Raw genomic sequence first — 23,986 nt, forward strand, 5'->3', positions numbered from 1 at the left:
CCATCCCCCAAGATAGTGTGATCCTTGCTGTTCTTCCAGGACCCTGGTGAAAGTCTGGCTCCCTCCCAAGGACAATAACACATTCTGTCCAGATTTGTCTCTGCTTTTAAGAAAAAAAAATACCTGAGCTCCTAATGAGTATGAGAACTATCCTATTAACAAAGGCTAGAAGAATATTTGAGGGCTGTTACATGGTCTACAAGAAAAGCTCAAACTCCCTATCAACTGCAGATGGACACTTCTGCATAACTCCAGAGAACCCAAACTTTACAGCAATGACAGCAAGTTTGCAGCTGAACTACAGTCTCTTGCTCAGGCAGAGCTTGTCAGATATTCCTTGGCCTTTATATTCCTCTATATCAGGGGTCCCCAAACTTTTTACACAGAGGGCCAGTTCACTGTCCCTCAGACCATTGGAGGGCCGGACTATAAAAAAAACTATGGCCTGACCAGGCAGTGGCACAGTGGATAGAGCAACGGACTGGGATGCCGAGGACCTAGGTTCGAGACCCTGAGGTTGCCAGCTTGAGCATGGGCTCATCTGGTTTGAGCAAAAGCTCACCAGCTTGGACCCAAGGTCACTGACTCAAGCAAGGGGTTACTCAATCTGCTGAAGGCCCACGGTCAAGGCACATATGAGAAAGCAATCAATGAACAACTAAGGTGTCGCAATGTGCAACGAAAAACTAATGATTGATGCTTCTCATCTCTCTGTTCCTGTCTGTCTGTTCCTGTCTATCCCTCTCTCTGACTCTCTCTCTGACTCTCTCTCTGTCTCTGTAAAAAAAAAAACTATGAACAAATCCCTATGCATACTGCACATATCTTATTTTAAAGTAAAAAAATAATACGGGGACAAATATAATATTTAAAAGAAAGAACAAGTAAATTTAAATCAACAAACTGACCAGTATTTCAATGGGAACTATGGGCCTGCTTTTGGCTAATGAGATGGTCAATGTCCGGTTCCATATTTGTCACTGCTAGTCGTAACAAGTGATATGACGTGCTTCCAGAGCAGTGACACATGCCTTCCGCGTCACAGGAAGTAGTACTGTACGTGAGCGACATCGCGCTTTGCGGTGCCACCGCATACAGTACTCCAGGAGCACAGGATGCATCCACCAATGAAAGAGGTGCCCCTTCCAGAAGTGCAGCGGGGGCCAGATAAATGGCTTCAGGGGGCCGCACGCGGCCCGCCGGCTGTAGTTTGGGGACCCCTACTGTACATCATTCTCTCAGCTTTATAATCATTTAGAATCCTAGGTAATACTTGTATCACACCATTAGATTAATGGACACACTAATCTACTTCATTTTCTTATATTCTAAGCAAGTGCTGTCCTCCAAACAGTTGAGAAACAAATATAACACCCAGTTATGTGTTTAAATTGGTTTTTACTTTATATGGTTTTAAAATATGTCTCCAACTATTAAAATTTTACTACGTGCATTGAATTTTGTAACATGACATTATGGCTTGCCTGTATCTTCATCATAAGAATGAAGACTAAAATTAAATCGATTTTCATGAGGGTATTGTTATATGAAGTGCAACTTCTTGCTGAGAGGCCAAGGGATATGTAAGAAACTAAGTTTTTCTTTTTAATATATCAGTACTTCCCACTTGTTATGGAAGAGGCCCCTGTGTATCTAAAGAGAGAAAGCCCTCAACAATAACCAAGGAGAGAGACCCTGGGACACTGCAAGCATAAAACATTTTACACAGCTGCCTTGCTGACCTGAGGAAGCCACAGGTCACTATCACTTTTGCTACATCTACTTTCAGGGAAACAATCTGTCAGGCTGACCAATCCCCTGCCTCTCAATCAGCTGACCTGCTAAGTAGCAAATGCTAATCTCATGAAACCTAAAGCATCTTTTCTCCATACATGTATCACATGTTACATAGCTATGTGTGCTGTGGCTGTAACACAAATGATGAGAATGAGAAGCAAGTGACTAGAGCTGGGAAATGTTATTAACATATAATTTAGATAATGGACATTTATTTTTAATAAAATAAAATTTAGGAAAAACCAGCCAGCTCTAACTCTCATCTGAAAAATTTGACCTGTGCACCTGTTGCAATCTTGTCCCTTCCATTCCAACACTGATAAAAATTAAACATGCCAATTTCAAGGCAATTTTAAAAAAACATTTTTACAACTCTATTGAGATATAATTTATATACCATAAAATTCACCTGTTTAGAGTGCACAATTCAATAAGGTTTTTTTTTTTTCCTGAAGCTGGAAACAGGGAGAGACACTCAGACAGACTCCCGCATGCACCCGACCAGGATCCACCCAGCACACCCACCATGGGGCGACGCTCTGCCCACCAGGGGGCGATGCTTTGCCTATCCTGGGCATCACCATGTTGCAACCAGAGCCACTCTAGCGCCTGAGGTAGAGGCCATCTTTGCTCCAATGGAGCCTTGGCTGCAGGAGGGGAAGAGAGAGACAGAGAGGAAGGCACAGCGAAGGGGTGGAGAAGCAAATGGGCGCTTCTCCTGTGTGCCCTGGCCGGGAATTGAACCTGGGTCCTCCGCACACTAGGCCGATGCTCTACCGCTGAGCCAACCGGCCAGGGCCAATTCAATAAGTTTTATCACAATCTGATTTTAAAACATTTCCACCATCCCAAAAGGAAACCTCATTTCCTATTCTTCCCACACCTCAAGCCCTAGTAAACTACTAATCTAGTTTCTATCTCTGTAAATTTGCCTATTCTGAACATTTCATTTAAATATAATCAAACCATCTGTGGCCTTTTGTGCCTGGCTTCTTTCAGATAGCATAATGTTTGGAGGTTTATCCATGTTGTAGTATGTATTCGACCTCATTTTAAAAATATTTTTAAGACAGAATTTATATAACATAAAATGTACCCACTTAAAAGTACAGCTCAATGGGTTTTCAGTATACTTACAGAGTTGTGTAACCATCACCATAAACTATTTTTAGGACATTTCATCACCCAAAAAAGAAACCCATACTCACTGGCAGCCACTACTATTCTTCCCACCACCACCCCTAGCCCTGGACAACCACTAATCTACTTTTCTGCTGCTAAACATTTCCCTACTTTAAACATTTATAAATGGAATCATACAATATGTGATCATTTTTACTGCCTTCCTTCAGTTAGTATAATCTTTTCAAGATTCATCCAAGTTTTAGTATGTATCAGTACTTTATTCCTTTTTATTGCCAAATAATATTCCATTGTACAGACATACCACATTTATTTATCCATTCATCACGTGATGGACATTTGGCTTATTTCTAATCTTCAGTATGAGTAGTGCTACTACCAGTATTCTTATACAAGTTGTTTTTATTGTCTGGGAAGATACCTAAAAGTAGAATTGCTAAGTCTTAAAGTAACTATATGCTTAGCATTTTGAGAAAGTGCCAAACTCTTTTCTAAAATGGTTGCACCATTTACCATTCCCATTAGCAAGGTATGATAGTTCCAATCCCGCCACATTCTTGCCACTGGTTGTTATCATCAGTCCTTTTGTAACATAGATATTCCAGTGGTGGAAAGTGGTATTTCACTGTAGTCTTAATTTGCATGTTGCTAATAACTAATGATTCAAAGAAAGCTATATGTTTTCTTCTAGATATTTTCAAATTTTAACTCTTACATGTATATTTATGATCCATTTTGGGTTGATTTTTGTATATAATATAAGGTAAGGTCTACATCAGGGGTCCCCAAACTACGGCCCGCAGGCCACATGCAGCCCCCTGAGGCCATTTATCCGGCCCCCGCTGCACTTCCGGAAGGGGCACCTCTTTCATTGGTGGTCAATGAAAGGAGCACATTGACCATCTCATTAGTCAAAAGCAGGCCCATAGTTCCCATTGAAATATTGGTCAGTTTCTTGATTTAAATTTACTTGTTCTTTATTTTAAATATTGTATTTGTTCCCGTTTTGTTTTTTTACTTTAAAATAAGACATGTGCAGTGTGCATAGGGATTTGTTCATAGTTTTTTTTATAGTCCGGCCCTCCAACGGTCTGAGGGACAGTGAACTGGCCCCCTGTGTAAAAAGTTTGGGGACCCCTGGTCTACATTCATGTTATTATTTTTTAATTATAAATAACCAACTATTATTGCACATTTATTGAAAAAACTATAATTTCTCTTTACATTATCATAAGACCCTTGTCAAAAATCAATTGACCATAAATGGTAAATGTAAAGGCTTTTATTCCCTTGGTCTACAGGTTTATGCTTATGTCACCCTGTTCTATCTTTATTATTGTAGGTTTGTAGGAATTTTTGAAATGAGGAAATTAAGTCCTCCAACTTAGTTTTTCTTTTTTAAGAATGTTTTAAAATTTCTGTGTTTTTTCATTTCCATATAAACTTTAGGATCAGCTCATCAATTTCTGGTGGGGGGAGGGGACCAGCAGCAACTCTGACAGGGATTGTGTTAAATCTACAAATCAACTTGGGGAATGTTGCTCTAGTAACAATATTAAGTTCATATATTCAAGGGCTCTGTCTCTGCCTTAAAATAAAATGTATGCACAACAGGCTGGAAAATGTCCATCTTGATACATCTTTTCATTAATTAACCAGCTTTCTTTTTTTGTAGCACTTCCCTCCCACTGCCAACTCAAAGTATGTGACTAGCAGTATAAACCTTCATTCATTCCTTAAACATATGACAGTCTCTCTTATCTTGAGATCTTTTCTCACATCCATACCACACTCCCTGTGGCAGGAGCTTTCTCCATTATGCTCTATCACTAGGTTCACTTCTTTTCCTTCATATCTTAGCTTAGTGTCCACTTTCTCTGAGACTCAAATTCTGACCCCCATAGTCCACCTTACTTACCTGTCTTTGTATTTACATGGTACTTTAGTTTACTTGACAAAAAAGTAGTTGGTCAAGACTTCAAATTGGTTGAAATGCCTTGGTTAAAGTGACACCACTGGTCCCTATTTTAGGCAGTATTAGAAATTTTGGCAGTTTTACAACTGTTTATACATCTTTAAACATTTTTTATAACTTTTCATAACATTTTCAGGATTTTTTTTTGGTGTTTTTACCAGACTATCCTACCTGCTCATATTGTTAATACTGGCTGTTATCAGCTGAATAATGGCCCTCTGGAGATGTACACGTCTTAATCCCCAGAACCCAGAAATTTGTTATATGGCAAAAGGAGGAGTTACTATGGAGGAGATACTATGTCAGAGAAGGCAGTGTGACAGCAGCAGAGACTGGAGTGCTGGCAGCCTCTAGATACTGGAGACTGCAAAAAAATAGATTTTACCCTCAGAGCCTCCAGGGGAACCAGCCCTGCAGACATCTTGATTTTAGCCCAATAAACTGATTTCAGATTTCTGATCCCCAGAACTGCAAGAGAACAAAGTTGCACTGTTTTAAGCTACTAAATATGAGTAATATGTTATGGAAGCAATAGGTAATGCAATAGTAATGAGTTGGAAAATATCCTAATATCTAACAAAAGAGACTAGTTGAAAACAACCTAAACGTCCACAGATGGTTATATAACTTCTGATGATTTTTTTAAAAATAGCTGTGGTTTGATCATTTTTTAAAATGTATTAAAAGTGATCTGGAGGGCGGCAAGATGGCAATGGAGTAGGCGGACATACCTACTTGCACCTCCCAGAACCAAAGTGGATTACAACTTAATTTTAAGAACAATCATCTGAAAAAACCATCTTTGGACTAAATAAGAGAACTCTTTAACCAAGGATCACTGAAGAAGCCACAGAGACTGGTAGGAAAAGCAAAAATGCAGAGAGGGCTGCCCAGCTCCAGGGAGCAAACAGCAGTCTGGAGGGACATGCACAGTGGGAAGTGAGTTTTGTGAAGAGGAGAGGGTCCTGCACCCCAGGACCAAAGCCCCAGCCTGCATCCCCAGAGCCCAGAAGAGGCATACAAACAGTATATAGCTGTGAAACAAGCCAGGATACTGTATGTGAGAAAGAGACAGATTTCTCAGACCCAGGATTCTTCTAAAAGGGGCAGCGCAGAAAACCTCTATCACAAACACTCACCCAGGGCTCCAGGGGATGGGGAGAGAGGAGAGGACTGGAGTAGCAGGAAGAGAATATAATCTAGGAGGCACATGGAGAAACACTTTGAGGGACAGCAACCCTAACCCGAGGGCTGAGTCACTACCCAAATCTAAAGTGAATATATTTCCTGGAACCAGCAATACCAGCAAAGGGAAGCAGGTTTCCAGCCAAACAGAAGCTCTCCTGCTGCACTCAGAGCACAGTCACTAAGAAGCAGGGAGCGTTCAGAAATACAATATTGAGTGCTAAGGTCTGAGCTGCATAGCCACCCCACACTGCTAAGTGCTAGCCAGAGGGCTGGAGGTGGCAGGATGTGAAAGCATAGCCCCATTAGTGGGGGCAGAAGCCAGGGACTGGCCACAGCAGCAGCCCAGGCACAAGCACAGTCCTGCCCACAGGGGCTGAAACCAGGGCCAGCCACAACTGAGGCCCAGCACAAGTGCAGTCCTGCTCAGCAAGGACGAAGGCTGAGGGTGGATGTGGCTGTGGAAGGGGCACATGAAAGCATCTGTGAGCCAGGAAAGGGAGAGCAATTCTGTTTGCAGTCCCGCCCGCAGGGGCAGGGCAAAGGCAGGGCCAGCCAGGGCTTGCAGCTCGGGCACGCAAACACAGTCCAAAACGTGAAGGCGAGGCAAAAACTACAGTGAACGCCACAGCGGGCTGGCACTCGCAACGCCCATACCCAAACACCTGAGGCAGTGACAGAGGAGGTGGTGGGCCTGCAGACAGACCACACCTAGGGAACACAAAGGCCACACCCATGAGACTCCTGTGGCCACACCCTTCTTATACACAGGCAAAATGGGAAGGCAGAGAAATGTAACCCAAATGAATCAAAAGAAATCCTCAGAAAAGGACTTGAATGAGTCAGAAATGACCAAATTACCAGATGCAGAGTTTAAAATAATGATTGTCAGGATGTTCAAAGATCTTAGAGCAACAATGGATGGACATAACCAGCACCTAAACAAAGTATAAAAAAGAACATAGAAATAATGAAAAAGAATCAGTCACAAATGACAAATACATTATCAGGAATGAAGACCACATTGAAAGGAATTAAAAGCAGGATGGATGAAGATGAGGATCAAATCAGCAAGTTAGAGGACAAATAAATGAAAGCATGGAAGCAGAGCAACAACAAAAAAAAAGGCTCATAAAGTCTAAGAAAACTTTAAGAGAGCTCTGTGACAACATGAAGAGAAATAACATCTGCATCATAGGGGTTCCTGAAGGAGAATAGAATGAACAAGGGATAGAGAATCTGATTGAAGAAATCATAAATAAAAACTTCCCTAAATTGATGAAGAAAAAAGTCATACAAGTTCAAGAAGCACAGAGAGTGCCATTAAGAATGAAACCAAAAAGGCCAACACCAAGACACATCATAATTAAAATACAAAAATTAAGAGATAGAGAAAATATACTAAACTCTGTAAGAGAAAAGCAGCCTATCACCTACAGAGGAGCCCCCATAAGAATGACATAAGACTTCTCAACAGAAACATTAGAGTCCAGAAAGAAATGGCAAGAAATATTCAAAGTAACGCAAAACAAGAGCCTATAACCAAGACTTCTCTATCCACCAAGGCTATCATTTAAAATTGAAAGAGAAATAAAAAACTTCCCAGACAAAAAAAAACCTCAAGTAATTCATTACAACCAAACCATGCTAGAAAAAATGTTAAGGGGCTTGCTATAAACATAACAAAGGGGGGGAACCTAGTAAAAGAGGAATGTATATTTAAAGAATAAAATGGCAATAAACAACTATATATCAATAATAACCTTAAATGTAAATGGATTAAATGATCCAATCAAAAGACATAGGGTAGCTGTGTGGATAAGAAAACAGAACCCGTATATATGCTGTCTACAAGAGACCCACCTCAAAACAAAAGATACACATAGGCAGAAAGTAAAGGGATGGAAAAGTATTTCATGCAAATGGGAATGAAAAAAAAGCTGGGGAAGCAATACTTACATCAGACAAAATAATTTTAAAACAAAGGCTTTAGTAAGGGATAAAGAAAGTCACTATATAATGACAAATGGAACAATCCAACAGGAAGATATAATCATTATAAATATCTATGCACCTAATATAAGAGCACCTAAATACATAAAGCAGATTTTGATGGGCATAAAGGACAAGATCAACAGCAACACTATAACAGTAGGGGATTTCAATACCCCAATAACATCACTGGATAGATCCTCAAGAAAGAAAATTAACAAAGAAACTGCAGACTTAAAGGACACACTAGATTAACTGGATTTAATAGATATCTTCACAACCTTTCACCCTAAAGCAGCAGAATATACATTCCTTCAAGTGCTCATGGTACACTCTCTAGGATAGACCACATGTTAGGACACAAAACAACTCTCAACAAGTTTATGATGATTGAAATCATATCACGCATCTTCTCTGATCACAATGGCATGAAACTAGAAATTAACTACAATAGAAAAACTGAAAAACACTCAAACACTTGGAAACTAAATAGCATGTTATTAAATAACAAATAGCTTAACAATGAGATCAAGGAAGACATCAAAAATTTTCTTGAAACAAATGAAAATGAACATATAACAACTCAAAATTTATGAGACACAGCAAAAGCAGTCCTGAGAGGGAAGTTCATAGCACTAGAAGCATATCTTAAGAAGCTATAAAAAGCTTAAATAAACAACTTAACCCTGCATCTAAAAGAACTAGAAAAAGAACAGCAAATAAAACCTAGAAGAAGTAGAAGGAAGGAAATAATAAAGATCAGAGAGGAAATAAATGACATAGAGGCTAAAAAAACAATACAGAGGGTCAATGAAATCAAGAGCTGGTTCTTTGAAAAGGTAAACAAAATTGATAAACCTTTAACCAGACTTACCAAGAAAAAAAGAGAGGACTCAAATAAATAAAATTCAAAATGAGAGAGGAAAAGTAACAACTGACACAGCAGAAATACAAAGGATTGTAAGATAATACTATAAAGAACTGTATGCCATAAAATTAGACAACCTGGGTGAAATGGACAAATACCTTGAAACATATAATCTTTCAAAAATCAATGCAGAAAAATAAGAAAACCTAAACAAACCGATTTCTTCAAATAAGATTGAAACAGTTATCAAAAATCTCCCAGCAAACAAAAGTCCTGGGCCAGAGGGCTTCACACGGGTATTTTACTAAACATTCAAAGAAGAACTAACTCCTATCCTGCTCAAGTTATTTCAAAAAATTTAAGAGGAGGGAAGACTTCCAAACTCCTTTTATGAGGTAAGCATAATGCTGATTCTAAAACCAGGCAAAGACACTTCAAAAAAAAAAACAAAACTATAGAGTAATATCCCTGATGAACTTAGATGCTAAAATTCTCAACAAAATATTAGAAACCAGATTCAGCAATACATGAAAAAAATCATACATCATGATTAGTTGGTATTTATTCTAGGAAGACAAGGCTGGTACAATATCCTCAAATCAATCTATGTGATTCAGCACATAAACAAAAGAAAGGATAAAAATCACATGATAATATCAATAGATGCAGAAAAAGCATTTTATAAAATGCAGCACCCATTTATAGTCAAAACTCTCAGCAAAGTGGGAATACAGGGATCATACCTGAACATAATAAAGACCATCTATGACAAAACCACAGCCAACATCATAATCAATAGGCAAAAATTAAAAGAAATCCCCTTAAGGTCAGGAACAAGGCAGGGGTGTCCCCTTTCACCACTCTTATTCAGCATAGTTCTGGAAGTCCTAGCCACAGCAATCAGACAAGAAAAAGAAATAAAAGGCATCCAAATTGGAAAAGAAGAAGTAAAACTATCATTACTTGATGATATGATACTGTACATTGAAAACCCTAAAGTCTCAGTCAAAAAACTACTGGACCTGATAAATGATTTCAGCAAGGTGGCAGGATACAAAATCAATATTCAGAAATCACAGGCATTTTTATACACCAACAATGAACCTCTGAAAGAGAAATAAGAAAACAATCCCCTTCACTATTGCAACAACAAAAAAATAAAGTACCTAGGAGTAAATTTAACCAAAGAGGTTAAGGACTTGTACTCGGAAAATTGTAAAACTTGCTAAAGGAAATCAAGAAGATACAAACAAGTGGAAGCGTATACAGTGTTCATGGATAGGAAGAATAAACATCATTAAAATGCCTATATTATGCAAAGCAATCTATAAATTCAATGTAGTTTCTTTTAAAATACCAATGACATATTTCATAAATATAGAACAAATATTCCAAAAATTTATATGGAACCAAAAAAGAACACGAATATCTTCAGCAATCCTGAGAAAGAAGAATAAAGTGGAAGGTATCACACTTCCTGACATCAAGTTATACTACAAGGCCTTTGTACTCAAAACAGCTTGGTACTGGCATAAGAACAGGTATACAGATCAATGGAACAGAACAGAGAACCCAGAAATAAACCCACACCTATATGGACAATTGATATTTGACAAAGAAGGTAAGAGCATACAGTGGAGTAGGAACAGTCTCTTTAACAAATGGTGTCGGGAAAATTGGACAGGTACTTGCAAAAAAAATGAAACTGGATCACCAACTTACACCATTCACAAAAGTAAACTCAAAATGGATAAAAGACTTAAATGTAAGTCATAAAAATCATAAACATCTTGGAAGAAAACATAGAGAGTAAACTCTCCCATATCTCTCATAGCAATATTTTTGCTGATTTATCTCCATAGGCAAGTGAAATAAAGGACAGGATGAACAAAGCAGACTATATAAAACTAAAAAGTTTTTGCACAACAAAAGACACCATTAACAAAATAAAAGGATAACCCACACAATGGGAGAATATATTCGCCAACATGTCTGATAAGGGGTTAATAACCAAAATTTATAAAAATTTTGTAAAACTCAATATGAGTAAGATAAACAATCCAATAAAAAAAATCAGCAAAAGAAATGAATAGACACTTCTCCAAAGAGGACATATGGATGTCCAATAGGCATATGAAAAAATGTTCAACACCACTAATCATTAGAGAAATGCAAAAAACAACAACGAGATACCACCTCACACCAGTCAGAATGGTGCTCATTAACAAAACACATAAGTGCTGGAGAGGGTGTGGAGAAAAGGGAACCCTCCTTCACTGCTGGTGGGAATGCGGACTGGTGCAGCCACTGTGGAGAACAGTATGGAGATTCCTCAAAAAATTAAAAATGGAACTGACTTTTGACCCAGCTCTCCCACTTTTAGGAATATATCCTAAGAATACCAAATCACTGATTCAAAAGACTAAATGCACCCCATGTTTATTGCAGCATTGTTTACAGTAGCCAAGATCTGGAAACAGCCCAAGTGTCCTTCAGTGGACAAGTGGATTATAAAGCAGTGGTACATATACACAATGGAATACTATGCAGCCGTGAGGAAGAAGTAAATCTTACCTTTTGCAACAACATGGATGGACCTCGAAACTATTATGTTAAGTGAAATAAGCCAGGCAGAGAAATAAAAATACCATATGACCTCACTCATTTGAGGAATCCAATGAACAATGTGAACTGAGCAATGGAACAGAGGCAGAGGTGGGATCAAAGGGACCCAGAGAACGGAAAGAGATTAATGAAATTATATATACATAACACAGCATTATAGAGAACAGGACAGCAAATCCTGGATGAAGGGGGAGAAGGTACTGGGTTGAAGGAGTATGGGGGAGGTGAGGGGGAATAAAGGGGCAGGGGGAGATATATTCAGTGAGACACTTGAATTTATGTAAACACAAATTAAAATCATAAATAAAAAATTTTTTAAAAAAAGAAAGTGATCTGGAAGGAAGGCTATCTATCAAGTTATTAAAGTGCATAGGGTATGGGTATTCTACATGGTAATCTTCTCTTTTAATCTGCAATGAGTCTAAAGCTGTAATAATAAGGGAGAAAAGACAACAAAATAAGCTTAAGCAATGAAAGAAACAAAAATTTGAACTTTTTAAGAGCTTGATTGGATTTGATTTTTTAATTTCTAATTTATATGCATTGAGCTTTTTTGTATTATGCATTCAACATTGTTTTCAATAACTTTTCCATCTTGTAAATTGGTTAAAAATGAGAACTTTTAATTTCTAGTTCACATTTTATAGCTTTCTTACATAAATAGGTATTTATGCACAAGACACAATGCCTGTCTAGCAATGAACATTTAGATGGTGAAAATCATCAAAACTAAGTAAAATACTTAGAAAATGAGGCAATATACAATAAAATACAGCTTAGATTTTTAGAAGAATGATAATATGATGTCATCATCACAGGAGGCTGTGCTTTTTAGCACAGCTTTGCATGTGCTTAGGTTATTTATGCACATCCGGTCTCCCAGCTGTTAGCTCAAAATACATCAATTGATAACCACAGTAACAACAGTAATAATAGCATTAACAATAGCAGTTGTCACATTCCACAGTATGTTTGTCTCATTGTTCACCCACCTTTACAAAAACAATATGCAGCAAATACTATTTTACATTAATTTCCACTTTCTACATAAAGAAGCTGGAGCTCAGAAAAGGTGAGCAATATTCTCAAGGTTACAAAGGTCCTTAGTGATGCTGAAGAACTTTCTAGTCAATGACCTACCCATGGGTGTACAAATATCCCAGCATTACCAGTAACTCTACCCCATCTACTGGGGATTTCCAGTGAGGAGGCAGATGTGGCCAGAAATTACTGACTGATAGCTGTTTAAGGTTTGAGAATTTCTAGTACCTAAGGGCTCATTTTGTATTTTAAGGGAAGTAGGTTACTGTTCAACTTACCAGAAGCACTTCCAATATTTATGTCATATAGCAATATGATAGGGCAAAATCAGAATTTACAGTGACCCAAATGTGTACTAAATGTAACTATTTTACATAAATATTCTCATCTCACTCCAGCTTTCTGTGGCTGCACTTCTCCTAATGGCCAATGAGGTAGGGTTAGGATGAGGTTAGGGAGGAACACTTAATTCTGCTGAATAAAAGTAATAGCATCTCTTTCCATTTTAAATGTTCTCTTTAGGTAAGTAACTACTGTATTTCAGTTTTTGACTCTTCATTATAGGGGTTTCTTTCCTCTTAAGAAGTCATCTTAACCAATTTTCTTTTCTTCTTAGTTGAAGAAAAAGTTCATGACAAGGTGGGGAAGAGCCTCTGGCCCTATGCCGTCTCCTGGGTCCTTGCTGGACTCATTTCTTTTGCTCATTCTGGGACTATCATGTTAGTACCCATCAACAAGGTTGTGGGCCTCTAGTCATACTTCCATTCTTAAGGCCCTTCACTCTGTGACCTCCTTTTCATGACTCCAGATCTTCTAGTCTATCTGTCCTCTCCATATCCACATTCCTCTCCACTTGCACACAGTCAGCAAGTACTTTGACTCCAGTGTGCCATGGTACAGACCACAAAAAACAGGCACCAATTTAGGCCCTCCATGAAACACATCTCCCTAACATCACTTCTGAACTGAGCCCATGCAATGGCGCCATGTTCAACAGGTGCCATAAAAAACCTAGGGCTTCCCTAAACAGCTTAGTCAGCTAGTCTAGATGCTCTCTGACAGCCCCAAACCTATTGAGATGTTCAACCCTGAGGACTGGGAGAGCCAGAAACTCTTATCTGGCCCTCCTCTTCCTCAGCCCCCTTCTTCCTCTAGCACCAGGACTTTGTACTTACTTTCCCTTCTGGAAGCAATTCTCCTATGTCATAACTTCCTTCTTACCAATCCTATGAGTTCCTTTCCTACCAGTGGTTATCTTTCCCTTTCCTTGGCATGAAAAATGTCATGATCTAGCCCTAATGGAAGAAGGACTACAGAAAAAAAATAATTTTTAATTACCAAAAGTCAAGTACATTAGAAATTATGTTAAAGATACAGTTTCTTTACAAAGTGGGGATTGTGATGATGTATCTCCAGGATTTGGAAGCCTGGCTCTACCACTTATTAACTGTATGACCGTGGGCAAGTCACTTAACTATTCTACACTTCAGTTTCCTCACATGTAAAAAATGGAGACAATACTATGCTTGTTCTGAGGATTAAACATAACTGTGAAAAAGCATGTATAGCACTCAATATAAACATTGGCACAAAATAAAGTGCCTTGCTAACATTAAAAATAGTGTTTCTTTGTCCCCTAGCTACTAAAGTAGTCATTTATTCAGGTTATTGAATTTCATATGTGGAGAAGGATCACTAAACAAACAAAAGATACACATTGTTTTATTTTCCTACAACATCCATAAAATTCCACCTTCAGTGTTTCAGATTCCCTTGCAGAATGTCATTGCTGAGATACCTAACTAACCCTCGATAGAAATGTTACATTGCATAAAATTTACTAAGACCTTATGAAGTGGGTCATGGCTTTCTGAAAAGGGTATAGCTCAAATCAACCTGACAAAATCTTAGGTTAAAATGGGTCTGTCACACACATACATATTAAACACAACCAGAAGATATAACGAGAAAGGTATTTGCATATCTTAAATGATCTAGTTAACATTATATGTTTTAGTAACATTGAAAAATATATTTTTAGCCCTGGCCAGTTGGCCCAGTGGTAGAGCATTGGCCTGGCGTGCAGGAGTCCCAGGTTCTATTCCCAGCCAGGGCACACAGGAGAAGCGCCCATCTGCTTCTCCACCCCTCCCCCTCTCCTTCCTCTCTGTCTCTCTCTTCCCCTCCTACAGCCAAGGCTCCACTGGAACAAAGTTGGCCCGGGCACTGAGGATGGCTCCATGGCCTCTGCCGCAGGCACTAGAATGGCTCTTGTTCCAACAGAGCAACGCCCCGGATGGGCAGAGCATTGGCTCCTGGTGGGCATGCTGGGTGGATCCTGGTCAGGCACATGCGGGAGTCTGTCTGACTGCCTCCCCTGTTTCCAACTTTGGAAAAATACAAAAATATATATATTATTTTTGTAAAATAATATATATATTTTTATATGTCAATAAATGCTATTGTCTGTACATAGTTTCCTGTATACAACAGTCAAGTGTTCAGTAATATATCTGATTACTGTGGCTTAATTAATTGTCAGTTACTTCTGATTGAATCAGAAGCACTTTAAAACTGGCTATGATTCATCTAGTTGTTCAAATGCAGTTCAGTTAAACAAGCTAATAAATCTACTTGGCTACCCTGACTTGTGGTGACACAAGTGGATAAAGTGTCAATCTGGAATGCTGAGGTTGCCAGTTCAAAACCCTGGGCCTGCCTAGTCAAGGCACACATGGAAGTTGATGCTTCCTGCTCCTCCCTCTTCTCTCTCTCTTTTTCTCTCTTCCCTCTCTAAAATGAATAAAAATAAAATCTAAAAAAATTTACTTGGGTCAAAATCATGCTCTCAATCAAAGCTTGTTGAATAACAAAATGTTATCACACAACTGCCTTGAACCAATAACTGCATAGAAACTACCATTATGGCCCTGGCCGGTTGGCTCAGCGGTAGAGCGTCGGCCTAGCGTGTGGAGGACCCGGGTTCGATTCCCGGCCAGGGCACACAGGAGAAGCGCCCATTTGCTTCTCCACCCCTCCGCCGCGCTTTCCCTCTCTGTCTCTCTCTTCCCCTCCCGCAGCCAAGGCTCCATTGGAGCAAAGATGGCCCGGGCGCTGGGGATGGCTCTGTGGCCTCTGCCCCAGGCGCTAGAGTGGCTCTGGCCCCAACATGGTGACGCCCAGGATGGGCAGAGCGTCGCCCCCTGGTGGGCAGAGCGTCGCCCCTGGTGGGCGTGCCGGGTGGATCCCGGTCGGGCGCATGCGGGAGTCTGTCTGTCTATCCCTGTTTCCAGCTTCAGAAAAATTAAAAATAAATAAATAAAAATTAAAAAAAAAAAAAGAAACTACCATTATGGAGAGATTTGGGGTATTAAAGAAATTTTATTTGATTTTGTGAGATACATATAATAGCTCAAATTGGACTATAATATTCCTTTGTTTATTAGTTCATTCACTCAAATTATGGTTGAGAGAGATCATCAAAATAAGCCAGATTTGCAATTTCATTGACTTCTACAGAATGAACATTTTTTCCTCTCAAAACTTGGCAGTCTAGATAATAAATGTGTTTAATTTATCTAGCTATCTAAATAATATTTCTAAGCTGTCTAGAATACAGTTGCTCTTATAAATGTAAATCACTACTACCAACCCAGACATTATCATTATCTTATTTATATTTATAGTATTAATTCCCACGGTCTATGAAGAAAGGATGGCAGAGCAAACCTTAGACCAAGACCTATGGAATTAAGAATGGAATTCTTAAGGGAATTAAGCCCCAATAAACAAGACTTTATAGCATTTACAGCCAGACTCAGCTACTCCACTGAAGGATATCTGTCTTCAGAATTGTCACTGTTTACTTTTTGGGTTTTGCTGAGTCTACCCTGGAGGAATTATAAACAATATTCTGCCCAGTAAACATATGTTTCCTGAAATTTGAAGGGAAATTTTTCAAAGCAAAAGAGAGGACTTGATAAAAACTTTACTGCCCTCCTGAGTCATAGCACCTCCACTACCAGGGTATGTGGATGTTGTCCCACTGCAGCAAATACATACAGAGGAGAATCTGACCAATACTACTTCCAATGTGTCATTTCCATAATCAGGACAAATTCTGAGGCTCCTTTCCCCAGCTGTGTTTGGTAATAAATTTATTTGGCTTGTTTTGGTGAAGAAGATTGGCTAATGATAACTCTATTCAAAAATTATGAAATTTCTTCTACCTTTCTTCTCTTCCTCATCCCTTTCCCAAATGTTTAACTCTTTTTTCCAAATAAAACTCCATTAATTTTCATCATAGATGCAAACACTAGAGCACCCAATATGTATACCTTGCACTGACATGAAAAATAGCAAAGAGGCCCTGGCCAGTTAGCTCAGCCATTTAGTGTTATCCCAAAATGCCAAGGTTGCAGGTTCAATCCCCAGCCAGGGCACATATGAGAAGCGACCAATGGGTGCACAGCTAAGTGGAACAACAATGAATGTGTCTCTCTCTTTCTCTCTCTCTCTCTCTGTTTGCCTCTCCCTTCCTCTCTCTCTCTAAAATCAATCAATTAAAATATAGCAAAGAAATGACAAGGTAGGGGCAGGAAAAGCAGGTGAGAGAAATAAAACCAGTTTTTATTCAAAGAAATCAGTCGATACAAGCAATGTTTTATGACTTACTTCCCATTCACCCCTCCTCAATGGTTCTACTTCCCTTCCCACAGCTTACCCCCCTAATTGCAATTATAGATTAAAAATTGTTAGCTTTCTTCCATTGGGGGGGGAGAGAGGGAGAAAGAGAGAAAGTGTGTGTGTGTGTGTGTGTGTGTGTGTGTGTGTATAACTTAAAAACCTGAGCAAACAGATGTGGACGATCTTTGTATCTAGAGGAAAAAATTCTTCTGGTTAATGAAACAAGTAAAATAGGAATATTAATTTATTTTAGTGAGTGGTATATCAACTTTTCTCGGAAAAATATGCCCAATGAAATAAAGGAAGACATCCTCATTAAAAAGAGTTGAGTGTTTTTAAAATGTGTTATACGGTTTATTATAATAGATACTTTGCTTTCTGTCCCATCCTAAAAGATAAAATACAAAATGAAAGTTAATTTAAAACAATTCACTGATATTACACCATCAGTATTATCATTCTTAAAATCAGTGAATTTTTTTATGGTCAGTTTGGTTTGGTCATTTGTCACCCAGAATATAAACATCGAAATAAAGTTATGACAAATTTTCTCCCTTTTCTCTTTTAGAAACACATAAGTACAAACACAGGTCTCAGGCAGAAACAGTGAATTTTAAGAAATGTTATTCTAAGCTGGCAGGAAAAAAAATGTGAAAATCTTTGAAATGGTCCAATAAGATTACTGAGTGTCTTGTCCAAGGCATCCTTCTGAGTTATGTCTGCCTTTCATAGTCTTTGAACTTTTCTACAGCTCTGTAAGTGTAGGTAACTGACAGCAATGCAATGATTTTCATCCACAGATGGCAAATGAGTTTTGTCAGTGCAAACTGATATCCTTTTCTCCAGGAAGCTAGTTTTATATTTATTGAGCAAACTCATTTCAACATTCCTGGTTGTCTATATGGGTGTCTGCTCTTTGAATTCTCTAACTGGTTCCCCATTAATTAATGAATCAAATAAAATCATTAAAAATTTTCATTTTATATTTGTATGAGAATCATGATTTTTAGCTTTTTATCACTATTATATTTAAATAGATCCAAGACATCTATACTAGCCCTTTACCAAAAAACAAAAGGAAATGTTGAATTTCCCTTCTAAAAAAAGGAAACATTAATTCTAAAATCACCCTTCAGAGAGCATCTCCAGTGGCAAATCACACATTTCACCACCCTGCCATTTCTTATATTGTCTCATTTAAAAAAATAGTTTAATTAAAAATCATTAATCCATAAAGTGTTAAGAATACATGTGTATAAAGCAGTGATGACTTCTCCCTAAACCCTTAGGTATCACTTCCCAGAAGTAATCAGTGTTACTAATTTACCTCCCCCATTTTTATCTAGCTAAAATAAAGATTAAAATAAAGATTGTGTATAGATCCTGACTATATAGAAAAGGAACCACAGGAAGGCAACAGGGAGGGAAAAGGAAAACTTTGCCTTGGTGTTGGGAGGAGTCTGGTGGCCTGATTTAAAGTCAGGAAACGAATTCTGCACTGGTAGTGGTCTCCTTACAGGCATGTGTGCAGACACCGGTCTGACGGAGAAGCTGCACTCTGCCCCATTCACTCGCCCTCCCTGATGCTCCCTTCCTGAGGTTCTTGTGGTAGTTGATGTTCTCTATTTTGGTTCTGTAACTTAATTTGCATTTTATATACAACCTCCAAAACTCAGTTATACCCTGTCCTGGTGTCCAGCCTTGGCACTCTTCTAAAATATGACTTCCTTCTTTACCTTCCAGGAAAGGAGTAAGGAAATACACATAAAATCAGGTGAGACAGCAGCCCTGCTAGCATCTTGGCAGTGTTGTTCTCAGTTGAATATAAACCACACTCACAGAATAGAAACAAGATCTAAACAAGGCCATTCCGTGACCATATATGGAATAAGACAGAGATAAGGCACTCTGCAACCACAAAAGTGGTGAAACATCCTCCTCTTCTGTTTGACAAGAGAGACTGCTGCTCCTTTACCTTAATAAGAAGCATGCCCATCCCACACCGGCCCTCCTCACTAATAAACTGTTCAGATACACAATCACAAAATCGCTGCTGCTTCCTGAAATGTCTGAGTTACAATCAGCCTCCACAACCTCAGACATCCCCTGAATCACCCAGCATACACCTAGATCCTGCAAGAAACTTCTCCCTGTTCCTTGTTTCCTGTGGAGTGCTTGTGGTCTTGTTACATCAAGAAAAATAAACCTAATTTCTTTTTATTTTTAAAATATTTTTTATTTACTAATTTGAGAGAGAGAGAGAGAAGAGAGACATTGATTTGTTGTTGTACTTATTTATTCATTCATTGGTTGATCCGTGTATGTGCCTTGACTGGGGATCGAACCAACAACTTTGGAGTATGGGGACAACACTCTAACCAACTGAGCACCGGCCAGGGTAAGTGTTTTCCTGATGGTCTTTTGTTGGTGGACTTTAACAGGAAATATCTTATTTACTTCAAGGACACATTAAATTTCATTCTGCTACTCTAGGAAACCTTAAAAATGCTTTTCTCTATATACTTTGTATTCTTCTCACTTTAATCTAGCATCAAACATATAAAGCAAGTAAAATAAGTATTTTTGTCCCTAACGCCCACTGAAGTTGAGACTTGTGCACATTCATTCAGGGAGTTGTGAATAACGCCATGTAGAGCTCTAACTTCTCCAGTTCTGAGAATACTCCAACACGGGGGTGAGAAAAGAACCAGAAGTTTATATATATCCCCTCAAAAAATACACTAGGGGTGCAGGAGCTCTGGAGAGATACTCTGAATGAGCTGAGCAGGGGTGCAGGAATAGTGCCTACTGCCACCCGAGCAGTGGGCAATCCTGCATCAAAGGAAAGTCTAGCCAAATGAGCTAATTTCCCTAGGTCCATGCATACATACAGCATCACATTAGGGATGGTCAGACTGGAGCGATGACCAGAACTGGAGGCAGAACAAGACCTCTTCAAGTCTCAACTCTGCTATTGATTTATATCTTAATCACTTCTCTGAGGGGAGGAGTGATTAGGAGTTCCCAATCCATGACTCCTTTAAACACTCCATCAGTCCTTTTCTTTAACTGTCACCACACCTGGAGTCACCTCATTCCCTACCCTACACCTACCATATCCTACCCCCATCTTCATTAATGGAGCTGAAGTTCACAAGTGCCACGTCCAGGCTTTAAAATAGCATGACCACCTTAAAAGGTGATCAAAGGACCTGCAGCTACATTGCCTCTATGTGTGACACCAGCAACTTTGTGAGATGCAGTCAGCAGACACCCTAGTTGGTCATTAAGACTGCCGCCAAAGTGGTGTTAAGCTCACCACTAAAGAACAAGCCTTAAAGTTCTAACTTCAGACACAGGCTGTGTCCAGCACCATCTCCTTCCCCAAAATAACTGAAGCACTGGCATGGGGCTGGGGTTTACCTTCTAGTAAGTGTCCTTTGGGGAGCTCCCAACTGGCCTATCTTACAATGCTCACCATTAGGGACAATTTCGATCATCAGAGATGTTTTAATAGCAGTTAACATAAGAAAAGCATCAATGCTTGATCCCAGGTCTCTTTGTCACCATTTCCATTCCAGCAACTTTGAATACCTCATTCTACAGCATATGGATTAGAACCTAAATCTCATTAGCTTCAAAGCTCTTGCTTTTTCCACTGAACCTGCTGGCATAAGATCGGTGAAGATTTTAAATAACCTCTTCAGAAGAGGTTCCTGCTAGAGATCAATGGCTTAGTATTTACCCACATTGACCTAGCACTATCAAGTGACACAGTCAAGTTCTCCTACCATGGCCTGTACCTCAAAAAGCATAAAGACATGTAAATGTAAGGTTTTCCATTATTTTAATATAAAATATAGCAAGAGAAATTGCTTTTTAGTATATATATGTTAAATAGAATCTCTTCAAACAAATTCCTATTTAGATAGTTATTTGCAGACATAAGAAATAACATGTTCTATGAGCTGTCACCACATGGATCAAACATTTGCACAACTTTCAGCTGAATGTCCTGATGAAACCCAAAGTCACTATCAAATTCATGTGCATGTGTTCGTGCATGTGTGTGTGTTTGAGCTTAATTTAAAACTCAAGCATTTCACTTCCCCAAGAAGGGTTGTTGGTTTATATAAAGACTTCTGGACATCAAAGTATAAATGTACTTTTTCAGAAAGCTACATTTTCCATTTCCAGAATTGATGCAAGAAGGTGTAAGTTAATTCATGCTAGTTAGGTTTCTTCTCAGAGGCATGTTTTGTGGTGATTTGACACAGACGCTATGTCTCATCTTCCTAACTAGACTCTTAGTTCCTGAGAACTAGTCCTGGGCCTTCTACCCTCTTTATGTTCTTCTTAGGCCATAGGACAGTCTGAGCTTTTTTTTTTTTTTTTTTTTTAAGTGAGAAGAGGGAAGAGACAAACAACTCCCACATGTGTCCTGACCAGATCCACCCAGCAACCTCTGTCTGGGGCTGATGCTCAAAGTCAATCAAGCTATCCTCAGTGTCCGGGGCCAATGCTCAAACCAATCGAGACACTGGCTACAATAGGGAAGAAAGAGATAGAGAAGGGAAAGAGGGAGGAGGAGAGAAGCAGATGGTTGCTTCTCATGTGTATCCTGACCAGGGATTGAACCTGGGAGATCCACATGCTGGGCTGATGCTCTATCCACTGAGCAAACCAGCCAAGACTGACATTTAATGAGCATCTACCATGTACTGAGCACCTACAGTACCTCATCTAGTTTTTTTAGTTATTCCGAATACAAATATTCTTATAATTTTAAGTAAACTAAGGCATGGAAAGAAATTTAAGACATTTACCCAAGATCACAAGACTAGACATAGCAAAGTTGATGCTTGAGCTATCATGTGAATCTGAGGTATGCCCTATACCACACTGTAGTGAATACACTGTAATATGCTATGATATACCATACCATACATACCACACCACACCATACAATACCATACCACACACCTCACCTCACCGCACCTCACCTCTCCTCACTTCACAGCACCTCACCTCACCTCACCGCACCTCACCTCACCGCACCACACCTCACCGCAACGCACCTCACCTCACCTCACCACACCGCACTTCACCTCACCGCACCTCAACGCACCACACCTCACCGCACCGCACCTCACCGCACCGCACCACACCTCACCGCAACGCACCTCACCTCACCGCACCTCACCTCACCGCACCTTACCTCACCGCACCTCACCTCACCTCACCGCACCACACCACATCTCACCGTACCGCACCACACCACACACCATATCACACCACACTATAAAATGCCTCACTCCTCCCGTACAGTGTGAAAATCAGATGATATTTACTAACACCTAACAGTCCAGATCACTGCTGAGTGAAAATTCAGAAGGCATTAATACCCTTGCCTTCCATTTTCAAGAACATCAACTCCCTATTTAAAAATTTCAAAACTATGTAGCAAATGGAGAGAAGTTCAAAAAACACAACACATGATCTCATCATCAACAAGGATAACCCAACAATTACCTGGTAAGAGTTAGAGCCACGTATCTGACACATGTGTTTAGAAAGCAATGAATGAATGAATGAATGAATGAATGAATGAATGAATGAATGAATGACTCAAAACTAAGCAACAAATTTTGCTCTGTTAAGCATTATAAAATCATTTCTGTTACTCCTAAACTAGAAACATTAACATGGGGCATAACTTATTTTAAAAAACTGAGGTATAAGATACACTCACTGATTAGTTTACTTTTTAACCACAAAACCCCAGCACTGTGTGATGTTCCTTTGTGTGAGCAGCTGAGCACAGAGAACTTGAGCAGATGTTGCCACGAAGCCAAGCTGGAAGAATTCAGCAGTTGTTCTTGGACCCCAGGGACTAAGACTGCAGTGTTTTAGTACAAATCATCTGATTTTCTCATCTTTAAAGACTGAACTAGTAAAAAATATTTAGAAATCCAAATGGTGAAGAAAAACTAAATCCAATAAATCCAGCCTGCTGAGAGGCCCTTTGCTGAAAGGACTGGCAAGCCTTCCCTCCACCCCCATCCCACATGTGTGTCCTTTTTAAATATCACAGTTGCAGTAAAACTTAAATATGGCAAAGGTCAAAAAGGGACTTAGATTTTGGCTTATCATTCACTCAGTTCCTGGGAGGGTGCTTCACCCACTTAGCCAGGGCCGCAGAGAGGATTAATGTACAAACAGGCCAAAAAATGAAGGAAGAGGTCAAAGGGGCCTTGCAAAATTCAGCCACCACCTGCCACTCCAGATCCAGCAGTGCTAAAATAGTTTAATCTGCAGGAATTTTCCCTCTGCTTGGTAGAAAAACACTGCTTAGGCAGTGTTGGAGGAGGGCAGCTGGTAGTTTTATACATAGGAGGACTTTACAGAGTGGAGATTAATGAACACATTGAAAACAGCAAAATAGGAAGGGCTCAGGTAACAGAATACCATAACAACTAGACTATTGCTGGGCAGTGGAGTTGCCTAAATCAGGCCAGATGAGGATGTTGACATAACGACAGACATGAGATTTCTAGGCATAGTTTAGACATACCCATTTCTCTCTGTGTAGCCAACACAGCTCCCTGGAAGAGCTGTTCATACCTCCACCAGCAACATACGGGGATTCTCTTGTCCCTACATCTTTGGTCACT

The 23,986-nt window shown here is 39.4% G+C and overlaps 1 protein-coding gene across 1 annotated transcript; it reads left to right on the forward strand.

Moving 5' to 3' along the window:
• Positions 1-22,113: 22,113 nt before the first annotated feature.
• On the forward strand, positions 22,114-22,617 carry LOC136322369 (uncharacterized). Its single transcript, XM_066254410.1, has one exon. It carries the CDS (start codon positions 22,114-22,116, stop codon positions 22,615-22,617), a length of 504 nt encoding a protein of 167 aa, XP_066110507.1.
• The last annotated feature ends 1,369 nt before the right edge of the window (positions 22,618-23,986 follow it).

The sequence above is a fragment of the Saccopteryx bilineata genome, chromosome 2 (genome assembly GCF_036850765.1).
Source record: "Saccopteryx bilineata isolate mSacBil1 chromosome 2, mSacBil1_pri_phased_curated, whole genome shotgun sequence".
In the NCBI taxonomy this organism is placed as follows: domain Eukaryota; kingdom Metazoa; phylum Chordata; class Mammalia; order Chiroptera; family Emballonuridae; genus Saccopteryx; species Saccopteryx bilineata.